Source organism: Ictalurus furcatus, chromosome 8, assembly GCF_023375685.1.
Source record: "Ictalurus furcatus strain D&B chromosome 8, Billie_1.0, whole genome shotgun sequence".
In the NCBI taxonomy this organism is placed as follows: domain Eukaryota; kingdom Metazoa; phylum Chordata; class Actinopteri; order Siluriformes; family Ictaluridae; genus Ictalurus; species Ictalurus furcatus.
This window is the reverse complement of record NC_071262.1, coordinates 9,848,579-9,861,988: the sequence shown is the minus strand read 5'-3', so window position 1 is coordinate 9,861,988 and position 13,410 is coordinate 9,848,579. Positions and strand designations below refer to the sequence as shown.

Here is a 13,410-nt window from a genome sequence, read left to right as displayed (position 1 = left end):
ATTAAGATCTGTTTTTAAATTTAAATACAAATTATACAAAGCAACAGATCAAAGACTAAAAGAAAGTAAACTATGAAATTACTTGTTAACGGAAAAGAGAAAAAAACAAACAAAAAAATGTTTTGCATCCAACATCAACATTCTTTATGATAGTCCTTGGTGTCTATTTAAACAATCCAAACAGCGACTAAAGCTATCTGTGACATTCTTCCAGTTATTGAAACCCTTTGTGCAGAAGGCAGGGTCATTCTTTTTTCCAAAGTGGTCTTTTTTATGGTGTATGCTTTGACACACTCAAAACAAAGAACCTTTTTCAGTGTTGGACTGTAGTGAAGCCATGAATACTGACTGTACCAGTTCGCCTGAAACCGCAAAATCTTGTTTGGAAGTTGCTGTACTTCGATGAATTTTGGATCAGGCTGGTATGGCTTACTCCCCATGTCCATGACACTGCTACACACTGACCTGCTTCAGGATCATCCTCACTCACACTGACTGTCTCCTAAAGAGAAAACTAAACTTAACCTGGTCTGTATCAACATATACAAATTATTCTTTTGCATCCTGTGTTATAATAACTTGCAACTAGGTTAACATTAAAATAGGTAGACTATGTTACTTACAATACATGTTAATTGGTCATTTACAATTAATCCATAATAGCATATGAAGAGTTCATTTGCAAAAACAGATATCCACCATTTTAATTCATTTTCATAAATCATTTTTTAAATTGTGCATTCCAGGTAATACAAATCAAGCTGCAATTGGGTTGTTTTGATTACATTTATTTTTACTTAATTAAAACAACCCAACTGCAGTTTGATTGATATTACCTGGAATGCCCAATAAAAAAAAAACAAAAAAAAACATGATTTTTAAATATTCATAAGAATGGAGATATCTGTTTTTGCAAATGAACTCTTCATATAGGTCTATGTTTAATTGCAGTATCATTTTAAGACCTCACCTGAAGCCCTGAAGGTCCAGCTGCTTCTCCCTCAACCTGCCCTAGCGCATCTTTAGGCCTACTTGATTTCTGAGTTTTCTATTGTAATAAAATTATGCATTGGTGAAGATACATAAACATATAGTTAAACTTTGGATCCCATTTATTTTTGAGGGAAATGTTAATATTGAGTGAATAGGATCTTATGTTGTTTTGATGTAAGATTTTTTTTCAAAACAAACTCATGACCAATATGTTGCCTTTCAAAGGTTATACTGTATATTTGCTGAACAACCTAAAGACTGACTTTAATGCTGATGCCTCCCTACAATTCCCAAATATAATTCATAACTAGGACCCCATCTGAAACCCTGAAGACGCAGCTGTTTCATCCTGCTGCTGTGTTTCCTGCATACAAACTAATTCATTAAATGATGACATTTTCATGGGATTTCTAGACTAAAATTCAACTCCACATAATTTCATATACACACCTATTTTATGTTCCAGCTAGCAACCTGACTGCTAGCCTGCAGATGACAGAAGGCAGGGTCAGCTTGCTAGTTAACGCTAGCTAACACGGTTAACTAACATCAGGTGACATTACTTTCCGCAGTGCAAGGCTGGTGACGTTTGGTCGCTGACAGGTTTTCATTTAAAATCAATGTGGCTACTGGACAGTTAGTTTACTACCTATTACTTACGCTTTGTGTGGGGAAAAAGCTCCTGATGTCTCGTAGATTTTTTTTTTGGTGGCATGATATCTACAAAGTACAAAACGTGTTGGCATGGGGAAAATACTTTGTGTGTGCTGTGCCGTGCAGGCAATAGAGGAAAGGGAGTCATCTGAAAGACAAAATTTTTCGCCCATGCTTGAGGTATGGACTGACAGCCTTGATAACCTCGCCTCCGTGTCTGTACTCTACACTGGCAGCTCGACATTTGTACGTAAGGTGAGGCTTCAGATAGCCCCCCTTTCAGCCAATCAAATGCTAGCATACCTAAATCCTGGAGCTTCTGGGAGAGTATGCTATGGAATTTACATGACTTCACTCCAAAGATAATGCGAACGAGTTCGCACAAATATTGGTAGGGAGAACTCTGCCCTCCCAAAATATTGGTAGGGACATGTCCCTACCGTCCATATGCAAATCTACGCCCTTGTGTTACATGCACGTTGGCCTCTTCACCATCATAAATGTAGTAATTGCCCGCTGTAGAGATGGACTTGATCTCCATATTAAGAGAGAGGGTGTCCCCTTTCTCAAGTGTTGGACACTAATGTGTAAATGGTCAATCCTGCAGCGATGAGGTATTTTATTAGGCCACCCCAGAAGTTAGGATCACCCTGGTTCCTTAAACAAAAAGCCAATAGAATTTTTCCATTGGCTTTTGGATTGTTGCAGAAAATAAATCTGTGACCAACAAAAGTTTATGATTCTCACATGTTTTGTTCATTAAGATAAGATTTTTGAAGTCTATACACTCACCAGAAGTAAAAAGCTAATGTTAAACTATAAACGAACTACACCCCGGTCGCATGACTTCAACGTCACCACCGCTACGCTTCCGGCGACTCTTTCAATCTTTATTTACAAAAAACAATACAATTACAATTACAATTACTACAAGTTGAGTTGCAAGAGTGCAAGTATAAACACAACGAGGCTGTAATAGAAGAGTTTTCCTGTTCGGCGTGATGACGTTTAATGTCCCTGACAACCTCTGTAGTCCCATTTAGCCACTTGTTAGCAACCGTCTTTTTCAAGACACGTAAAAGCTTTAAAAAAACAATCTTGATTGGGGTAAACGGGAACATATATTGAGCTTGTGTTAACCACAGATCTTATTTCAGGCATTTAGCCAAAAAACCCATTTAAAACCCCATCCCAATCGGGATGATTGATGTCCGGTGCACAGGAAAATTAAGTCTTGATCACAAGAAAACAGAAAAAAAGCAATAATGCATGGCCACTTAAGGCTTCCGTAGTATTTAAACCCAAGTCCAAAACTCTGAAAGAAAAGTGAGTCCATGTAAGTAATCTTGTGCAATTCAAGGCATACTACACAAAGCCAGACAATTCTTAACTCTTCACCAAACAACCCATAATCCACTTTGGGCACCCGAACCCATGACTGCACAACTGAAGGCAGTTTTCTTAAAACCTGCTGTTTCTGGCTTGTTCTTGGTAGTTGTCCAGTTTTTAATATGCATCATCTGGAAGAAACCTCAAACTTTAGCACACAATGGACTCTAGTTCTTTCTGGATAAACAGAAAGGCAGAATTAAGCCCTTAAAACCACTTTGGTGCAACACAAGTAGCTAAACAGTGCTATAGCTAACAGTAGTTAAGTCTTTTCAAAATTGTGCAGTGAGATTACTGCAGTTTGTCACATTAAAATACTCAACTGAATACTGTATTTGGTGGTACACCAAAATTATAAGTGAGAAAGACCTTCACTTCTTAAAATAGTTAGCAAAGGCCAAGTCAACAAACCTACCCTTATAACAGAACCATATTGGTTTTAATAGGAAAATAAGAATTTTATTAAGATTCACTGCAAGAAATACCCTGAGACCATGATTATTAATCGCATGTTTTAATTGTATTGAACAAAGTTGGAAGGAACAAAATGAGGAACAAAATCTGAGAAACAACTTGACAAACAACTCAAACAGGGAAGAAAGGAACAGAAGAACATGGAAAAACAAACAAACGTGAACAGAAAAAAGTAAACATGTGAACAGAACATGGAAAAAATGACTGACAATATATTTAAGGCAGCTCCTCCTCTCCCTCCTCCTCTTCCTCCTCCTCAAACTCTCCTTCATCGTCACCAGTTGCATCCTGGTATGCCTGATACTCTGATACTAGGTCGGCCATGTTGCTCTCAGCCTCTGTGAACTCCATTTCATCCATACCCTCAGCTGTGTACCAGTGCAGGAATCTCCTGCCTCTGAACATGGCCATGAACTGTGTAGAGAGGCGAATGAACAGCTCCTGGATAGCGGTGTTGTTCGCAGTGAAGGTGGCGGCCATCTTCACGCCATGGGGAGGGATGTCACACACAGCTGTCATCATGTTGTTGGGGATCCAGTCACCGAAGTTTCTGCTATATCTGTTCTGCACATCGAACATCCCCATTTCCACATCACTTGTGGACACGCTGCCACGGAAAATGGCAGCCGCCGTGAGGTACCGGCCGTGGCGTGGGTCGCAAGCAACCATCATGTTCTTGGCATCGAACATCTGCCGGATTAATTCAGGCACAGTGAGAGCACGGTATGGCTGGCTATCCGTGCTAGTCAGTGGAGCAAGACCAGGAATGAAGAAGTGCATACGGGCAAATGGCACCATGTTGACAGCCAGTTTGCGCAGGTCAGCATTGAGCTGCCCAGGGAACCTCAGACATGTTGTGACTCCACTCATGGTGTGAGAGACCAAGTTGTTCAGGTCACTGTAGTTTGGTGTTCTGAGCTTGAGGGTGTGGGAACAGATGTTAAACAGGGCTTTGTTGTCTACGCAGAACGTCTCGTCCGTGTTCTGTACCAGCTGGTGGACCGACAGTGTGGCATTATAAGGCTCCACCGCTACATCTGAGACTTTGGGTGAGGGGACAACGCTGAAGGTATTTATAATGCGGTCAGGGTACCCCTCACGGATTTTGCTGATGAGCAGGGTGCCCATGCCTGAGCCAGTACCACCACCCAGTGAGTGGGTGAGCTGGAAGCCCTGGAGGCAGTCGCAGCTCTCTGCCTCCCTCCGCACCACATCCAGGACAGAGTCCACCAGCTCAGCACCTTCTGTGTAGTGGCCCTTGGCCCAGTAATTGCTAGCACTACTCAGGCCTGTGGAGAAGTGTTGATTATTACATGCAGAGTTACAGCTAGCAGGAAATAGCAGGGAAATCAAAATGAGGCACAAGACAGATATGACTGTATTTGATTTACTGCTTTGCATCTGTATCCAGTTATAGAGTGCTGTGTAATAATTACCGAAAACAAGGTTGTCAGGCCTGAAAATTTGCCCAAAAGGTCCAGACCTCACGGAGTCCATGGTACCCGACTCCAAATCCACTAATACAGTACGGTGGACATATCTGCCACCTGAAAGGATCAAAAAATGAATAAAAATGACAGAATATGTATTATATGTATTAAAAGGTTATTTTTCAAAACTTTTTTTTTAAAAAGGTGCATAACCTTGAAATAGCTCACCTGTAGCTTCATTGTAATATACATTAATTCTGTGTAGTTGAAGATCACTGTTGCCATTGTAATTGCCTGTAGGATCAATCCCATGCTCGTCACTGAAGACAGTCCAGAACTGAGAACACACAAAAATGTGTGGTTTTGTAAACAATGACAAATAACTAGTTTTACTTCAAAAGCTTAAACACAAAAGAAAGCAGACTGACAGGAAAACAGAACAAGCTTCACTCAAGTCACAACTTGAGACATCAATCTGACATGCTGCTCCACCAGAGAGCGAGAGAGACAGACAAGTATATAAAGCCAGGCTGGCTGGTCAAAGCCTTTATGCTGACTGAAAAATTAAAAACAATAATATATAGGCAATAAAGTTTAACCCTTTGTTATTTGGACAGTGAACGAGTGGAGTTTTTGGCCGCTGAGAGAGCTTTCCAACCTGCGTGAAGTTGGCCCCCCCACCAACGCAAAACGTCAGCAAAATAGTCTCAATCGTTTGTGCTTCGTTTGTGCTAGTTTGTGCCGATGAACGCTTCGTTTGTGCTGCTTCTGATTTGGAGATATTAAAAGAATATTTATAGGTCATTCTGGGGTCACCCCCCCATGCTCCAAGTTCATTCAAAATAGTCTCAATCGTTTGTGCTTTGTTTGTGCCGGTTTGTGCCGATAAAAGTTTTGTTTGTGCTGCTTCTGTTTATAAAATATTAGGCATTAAGTTCTATGAGATTACGTCACCAGCCCCGCACATGCTCCAAATTAACCCGAAATAGTCTCAATCGTTTGTGCCGACTTTTTTTAACAATACAGTTGAAGTAACACAGTAAAATCCAAATGACAAATCACATTAAATAGTCGCATTCCTGTAATTGTTACCTATCCACTGTGCATTTTCAACTTTTAAGGGACACCGCGGATCACAGGATGTGTGAAATGTAACGAACTCCAAGGTAAGTGTTTTTACTTGTTACTGTATATGTTGTTATGAGAATAACAGACGTAATATTAACATTGTCATAAATAAATACACGCACCATAATCTGTTTGCTGTAGCTCTGTTTATACATTCATAGGCCGTGTGTGTGTGTGTGTGTGTGTGTGTGTGGAAACTTAACGACTTAAATGACTCAATAAATTAAGATTTAAGCCAAAATGATTTTACTTGTGAAAGTGAATTACTTTGAACTATCAAACATCCTTTGACGCAAATAATGGACCTTAAAAACACTTAGAACAAAAATACTTGAATTTGTGAAAGTATTTAAATTTAAACAATGCAATCAGTCTGTCACATTTTATGTGAATGTGGCCATGACATTCCTTACAATTGCCTCTGATTTCTAGGAATTTCTCTGTTACTGATGGATAGACAGTGGCTCTTTTAAAGACAAATGTGCAGGGGCTTTTAGCTTCTTCCCAAATGTGTCCAGATGCCAGGCTTCAAAATTGTGTATTCCCTTTTTTTGTGTTTTGGAGAACTTGTTTTTATATTTAACTATTTCGGGCATGAATTCAATCCATTTCTGAAATGGAACTTGAAGATCAAAAGTCCAGCAATTTTTTGGTGTTGGGGAAAGTGACCCTGGCTCAAAATCAGTGTCATCACTACTGCCACTTGTTTCATGATCACTTCCATAAATAAACCCTAAAGCAGTCCAGATGTTGTGTCTGTTCAACTTAACAAAAGTATATAGAGCCTTTGCAGTGATCTTGTTTTCTAGCTGCTCACTAAGCTCTGTCCAGATGCTAATATCTTAAAGATGTCTAATATTTTAAAAACGAAAGCAGCACAAACGAAGCACAAACGATTGAGACTATTTCGGGCTAATCTGGAGCATGTGGGGGGTGGGTTAGGGTGACCCCAGAATGACCTATAAATATTCTTTTAACATCTCCAGAACCGAAGCAGCACAAACGAATTTTTTTTACGGCACAAATGAAGCACAAACGATTGAGACTATTTTGAATGAACTTGGAGCATGTGTGGGGCTGGTGACGTCACCGCACCACAATTCAATGTCTAATATTTTAAAAACGAAAGCAGAACAAACGAAACTTTTATCAGCACAAACCACCACAAACGATTGAGACTGTTTTGCTGACGTTTTGCGTTGGTGGGGGGGCCAACTTCACGCAGGTAGCTTTCCATGATCCTAACCAGATGCAACCAGCCATGTTAGCTGCAGGGCGCGCGCGCGCGACCTACACCCTTCAGCAGCGGAATTGATTAGCCGTTAGCTCATTTACAGAAACTCGCTCGTAGCGGAAAAGGTCGAAAATATTAATGGCTCACAGACATTTGGGCTTCACATCAACATTTACCAAATGTGGTTTGCTAAGCCCGATAGTTAACAGTATGGTTGCTGCATTTATTTATTTAAATATATATATATATAAGTTAACTGAGCCTGTGATACAAAAATATGAAATTATTATATAAACTAATAAAAAAAACTTTTAAAACGAACGGGACTATTAAACAATCACCAGGAGCTCAAAAAGCCTGAGGCCTTGACACACTGAGAGAGGCCATGTGACCTGTGAATGTGATAATCTTTCACTTATTACATGTGAATGTGTGTTGAAAAGACAATCTTTCAGGTCTTACCATTTCACCAATTTGGTTTCCGCATTGTCCTATTTGCAAACTGACAATCTCCCTCATTATTCACTCTGTAGAACATATAACTAAACTGAAAACTACACTACGACAATGAAACCGTAATTTGCGAAGCACTACTATTTATTCAATCTGCTGAAATAGCCAAAGCATTCCCATTGGTGGAGGCTTGTTGCTAGGCCACCTAGAAGTCTATGACTATTGGCTTATGCAGCGTACACTCAATTGTGATTGGCAGATATTGTTGCAACAATTTTTTTTTTTAATGCGTCTTTATTTTACTGGTCAGTTTGAGTTTATAACGGTTCTCCTCAGGTAAAAGAAAAAAAAATAGTAATAATAATAATAATAATAAACATTCAGAGGGTCCCTGACACATAGCCAGGGGGTCCCTGTATTTTTTTACATTTATTTACAGCGCTGCACATCACCATCCATTATTATCAAAGTTATTACATTTATTATTGAGTTCTTCTGTCATGTTTGACTGGTCACTTGTATTAGGTTTATTCCAAAGTCAAAAAAATATGTAGCCTGTAAATAATGTCAGCTTTGACCTAATGTGTTCTGCAGCAAAAAAACTGAAGAATAGAAGACTCCGGCTCCAAGAAATATAATTTTTTTAAAATACATTTAAACAATTATCAATGTTCAAGATTAAAAAATACTTAAAATATCTCCATGTCTCCACACTATTCAAAACATAATGTTTAACATGTTTAACATGGACACTCCTGAGACAAAATAAAACAAGATTTTTCATGTATAAATGATCTTTAATGTGAATGGAGTAGGACGTGAAGTTGGAGGCTCCTGCTGATTTCAATTAAAATTGTAATTAATTTGCGCTTTTCGGTGATACAACAGATTTTGACTTATTCTACCCCGTTTCTTTGTTTACACTTTTAATTTTGTGGCACGTTAAAATGTCTGGAAAGAACATGAAAACCCATGGTAGCATACAGACACAACTGAGGCCAAGTGTGCATGCCGCGAGCGAGTCCCCTTCTGTCGTGAATAAAATCAACCTTTTAGCCTAGGTCAAAAACTTCAGAGATAGAGAGTTTAGTAGATGTCAAAAAGTAAATAAACTTTATTGAAAATCAATAAAGTGTGACAGTCTGCAGAGTGTCCGAATTATGCATACGCAAACATGTCTTTATATACCTATCTCCAAAGCATAGTCTTTGTAGGTGGGGTTTTGCTTTTCCTCGTTGAAATAGACCAACCTTCTTTTGCCACAATTAAATATTCATGTTTATGAGTTATCTTAAATTCGTGGAACATGCGCAGTTAGTTGTTTTTCTTGAAAAGGTTTCATGAGGACAAGGTTTCTTTTCTTGACCATGGCTCCCTTCTTAGGCCTCAGTGAGCATCTGTCTGTCTCTATCGGTTGTCCCCGCTGATATCTACCTCCCCTCCTAACTCCCTAATTTGTATCTGCCTCAAAGTTATTTACTCACGCATGCGAATATCTACTGCCAATTTTTATTGCTGTGGAGACAGGTGCCAGCTAATACAGAACAACAATTGTTGTACACTGAAACACAGTTCATTCAGCTCAAATCCACTCAGAATATAACTTGATCAAACATTGTTCTATGGATTTAGATTATGCTTCTAACTGTTGATTATACATATAGATTATGTTTTTTTAACCAATATTGATTATACGATTATGCTCAAATAATAATTCTAAATGTTGGTTACATATTGAATTCACTCCATTAACATATCCAAATGTCAGTTACACATATTGTTTGCACTTCATATATATTTTCCATATATTCTCCCCGTCTGGGGGCTTACTAAGCCCCACCTAGCTAGAGAGAGTAATCTCACAATCCAGTCCCTTCATTTACACTAACTAGTGATCAATGTATGACCACGTCAGCCATCCACCAATGACCAAATCCTGAAACCACTCTCTCTGGAGATCAGAACCAAACATCTCCTCTCCCATTGGCTAGAAAGGAGTAAAAGATTCTGTCTCCCTTTCCCTAACCACAAAAATCAAAACAGTGTTTGTAAGCATGAGCATGCGTTTGGTTCTGCACTTGCCCGTGGTTGTCATCGTTATGTAGAATACACAGTTGCTTAAGCACATATAGCTGATACAAGTATAGACTAATAAACATGAATACAAAACAGTTTTCTCAGTTTGATTAATCATAACAGTGATCACCCTGTCTCTTAATCACACTTGATTATATTGTAATAGAAAATGTAAAAATTAAAAAACAGAAAAATGGAAAAAGCAAAAACTAAAAACTCCATCACATCCTTTCTCAGAGGATGTATCAACAATGTTTGTCTTCGACCCAGATACTTTGCGTATCGCAGGGGGCCCACCCTTGGGGAGAGGTCAAGCTAGTACTTACACCCAGGGCATGGTTCATCATACTACTTCTTCATCCTCACTTGAGGAACTGGAATCTGTTCCACCCTGTTGCAGCCGATCAGAGATCCAATCTGGCTCACTGATTGTCTCATTCAGTTCTAGTTCAGTACTGTTTTGGAGACTAGTCAAGGGCTGAAAAGTCAATTATGGAAAAGTTGTCCTGGAAGGGACGTCTGCTTGGGCCTCTTTCTCCTTCAGCAGGTGTATCAGGCTCGTCAGAACCACTCTCAACAGCAGGAGCCCTTCTTTCCTCCTGCTCTGTTGGTACGACCCCTGACAGACCTTCTTCTTTGCCATCGCCTGAGACTGCCATTCTCCCGTATCTTCATTTAGACCCTCTCTCACTTCTTGTCTTGTTCTTTCTTCTGCAATGTCAACCACTGGATCGTCACCTTCGATCAGCTGATCCTCCTTTCTCCTAGGTCTTAATCTAGGTGCTCACTTTGTACGGCCTTTCCCTTCTGGGCTGGAACACCCCTAGGTACACCTGTTCTCCAGGAGTCACAGGACAAGGAACTTCTGTCTCCTCTCAGTCCCCAGCTCTGGTCCTGTGAATAGATAGCTTCATACATAGCAGTTAGTTATCGCATATATGCTCTTAGTTCCATCTGTAATTACTTCAGTGGCAGTTCTTCATAAGGACCTCTCAGATATGACACAGACATGGGTCAACCCGTAAGCATTTCATGCGGTGTTAGATGCATATTTCTGTTAGTCTGCATGCGATAGGTCATTAGTGCAAGAGGTAGAGCATCTACCGAAAAGAGTTCAGAGTCAGCACAGATTGCGTTAAGCTTAGCCTTAAAGGTACCACTTACCTTTTCCACTATTCCCTGTGACTGAGGGTGATAAACACATCAAAATTTTTATTTATTCACAGTTACTGTAACACTGTTTTTTAAACGAACGCTGAGCCATTGTCAGAGCTAATCTGAGATGGTATGCCATCTCTAGGAATTACCTCTCTGGTTAAAAATTGAATCACTGTTCCAGCAGTTTAGTCTGCTGATGGCATTGCCTCCCTCCATCTGCTAAACCTGTCTATCACCAAGTGCTTAAACGGCCCTTCTGGCATTGATATGAGCCCTATCGATACTGATTTTCCCTTTCTGACATTGTTTTGAGCATAAATTTCATAGTAGTGATAGCTTTTAATTGGGCAGAGCAGGGTGCTCACAAAATCTTCCAGGTGGAACGTCTAAAAAGTTCAAACTTCGGCTCGAGGAAATATGAATTTCGGCTAGGCAATTGTGAGTGTTCTCAGTGACTGGCTCCACAGAATTCATTAGGCAATACAACACTACAGTTGGTGTATTAGACTCACTAATAGGTTTAATATTTAAATTTTGGGTGGCACAAAGAATAACTTCATATCCTGTTCTTTGATGAGCTGTCATGTGTTGCATGTGGATCTAATTCAAAATAGAAGTGACCTGGTGTGATGAATGTAAGATCAATGCGTGAGAGAGCTATTTTCCCAGTGATCTGCACTAAGAGAGCAGCTCGAGCCATGGCACACAAACGTGCTGGCAATCCTTGTGCCACCGAATCCAAGGTTTTCGATAAATAAACTAAAGACCTGCAAGCGCCCCCATACTCCTGAGCCGGGACCCCCGCAGCGGCACCCCCTCTCTCAGTCACATATAAGAGAAAGTCTTTGTTGTAGTTTGCCAGCCATAGTACAGGTGCAGAGCATAAATCCATTCAGTGTCAGTTTTTCCTTAGAACACCCAGCTCTCAGGATTTTGTCATGAAGAGAGCAATCAGTGATCCACTGAAGACCATACTTGATAACGTCCAGGAAGCTTAACATTTGTTGTGCTTTATGGGGCGGAGGATGACCCCAATCATGTCCTGTCGGCCTTGGGAGCGTGCGAGGGAGTCTCTGACCACAGAGGAGTAGACCGCAGGGAGTCTGCAGCCCCTGAGGGAGATGCACCCAGGTGTATTACTGATCTTGGAATGTTAAGGGGAGTAACGGCCTTGAGAGCTCTCACATGCAGGCACACTGGAAAAAGAGCTGAACACAGGACAACAACAGAGAAATAATAATTATCATGTGGAATGGAAGAGGTTACAGTAGGGACGTCGGGCACTAATGGAGTTACTGGGATTACTAGTTCGTTGATTTTGCAAATTTTGTGTAAAATGCCATCCTCTTCCAGCCTTAAACATTGGTTACTGGGTGTGTTGTATTGCAGAACTTATCACAGTTGTTATCACAGCTTGCTGTAATAATGCTAGAATAATTGGGCATGTCCCTTCATCCTTTTCTGAGGACAGAAGGTATTGTTTTACAGGACACAGGATGACTATACTTCACTTTAGCTTAATACAGTGTACATGTTACTCGTCGTGCTTCAACCTTATGTAGCCCATAATGTGCCAGGTATGTTAGCGAGTTCAGGATGAGGGATGCCGCCATCACTGTCCGATTTGGAAACTGGAGACAGACAACTGGGAACACACAACTGCAAAACCCATCATTAAATGTTTAATTTATGCATCAGATCAAGGCCTAGTAAATTAAAAGGTGAATAATTATCATTTGATTTACTGTATGCTGATTTTAATAATGCAGAAAGCCATTCAAAATGAGGAGTTCAGTTTTTAACACATTAAGAGTTCTAATGTTTATAGAGCACTCAAATTTCTCGATATAAACAAATCACAAGGCCCTGATTGTGTGGAATCTGTGTTTTTGAAATTATCAGCTGATATTATTTCATCTCCTTTAACTTATCTTTTTAATCTTTCATTAGACACTGGTGTTATACCAGAAATTTGTGAATCGGCTTTTGTTGTTCCTTTATTAAAAGAGGGAAATCCCACTATATTAGATAATTACAGTCCAATTCCAAAGCTTTGTGTCCTATCAAAAATTTTAGAAATCCTTATCAGTGAACCGTTGACATGTTGTCAGATTGCAAAAAAATATTTTCTAGTAATTAAAGTTTCATAAAAAAACATATCACCACAACAGCCATTTTGAAAGTCTTAAACAATATTGTGTACTCTCTAGATAAAGGTAATTACTGCACTTCCCTTTTTATCGATTTATCAAAGGCTTTCGACACAGTGGATCATGAAATATTGCTGCAGAGAATAAATAATGTTGGTCTATCAAATCATTTAAAAATTATTGAAGTAATCTCTAATTCTCTAATCAAAGAAATAATTCCTCTCATAAAGGGGTCTTCTACTCTCATGTTTAGTTAATCTGTCAAAGAGTT

General features: G+C 39.6%; 1 protein-coding gene across 12 annotated transcripts; it reads right to left on the bottom strand.

Annotated features, from left to right (window-relative positions):
* Positions 1 to 3,421: 3,421 nt before the first annotated feature.
* Positions 3,422 to 7,833, bottom strand: LOC128611235 (tubulin beta chain-like). Of its 12 annotated transcripts, XM_053630607.1 has the most exons (6): positions 7,765 to 7,821; positions 5,169 to 5,277; positions 4,947 to 5,057; positions 4,573 to 4,799; positions 4,119 to 4,428; positions 3,422 to 4,022 (listed from the first exon to the last, which is right to left on the bottom strand). In XM_053630607.1, exons 1-6 carry the CDS (start codon positions 7,819 to 7,821, stop codon positions 3,727 to 3,729), a joined length of 1,110 nt encoding a protein of 369 aa, XP_053486582.1. In that variant the 3' UTR covers positions 3,422 to 3,726. The 12 variants fall into 12 exon arrangements, with proteins under 12 accessions (XP_053486582.1, XP_053486583.1, XP_053486584.1 ...); XM_053630608.1 differs by lacking the exon at positions 4,119 to 4,428 and having other exon boundaries at positions 3,422 to 3,973; positions 4,448 to 4,799; XM_053630609.1 differs by lacking the exon at positions 4,119 to 4,428 and having other exon boundaries at positions 3,422 to 3,990; positions 4,474 to 4,799.
* Between the last annotated feature and the right edge of the window lie 5,577 nt (positions 7,834 to 13,410).

Excerpts from the sequence above, each read along its gene's own strand:
- LOC128611235 (XM_053630602.1), bottom strand. The coding sequence starts at position 7,821 with ATGAGGGAGATTGTCAGTTTGCAAATAGGACAATGCGGAAACCAAATT. Across the intron at positions 5,278-7,764 it reads GAAACCAAATTGGTGAAATG|TTCTGGACTGTCTTCAGTGA; the intron begins GTAAGACCTGAA and ends GTGTGTTCTCAG. Across the intron at positions 5,058-5,153 it reads TACAGGTGAGCTATTTCAAG|GTGGCAGATATGTCCACCGT; the intron begins GTTATGCACCTT and ends TGATCCTTTCAG.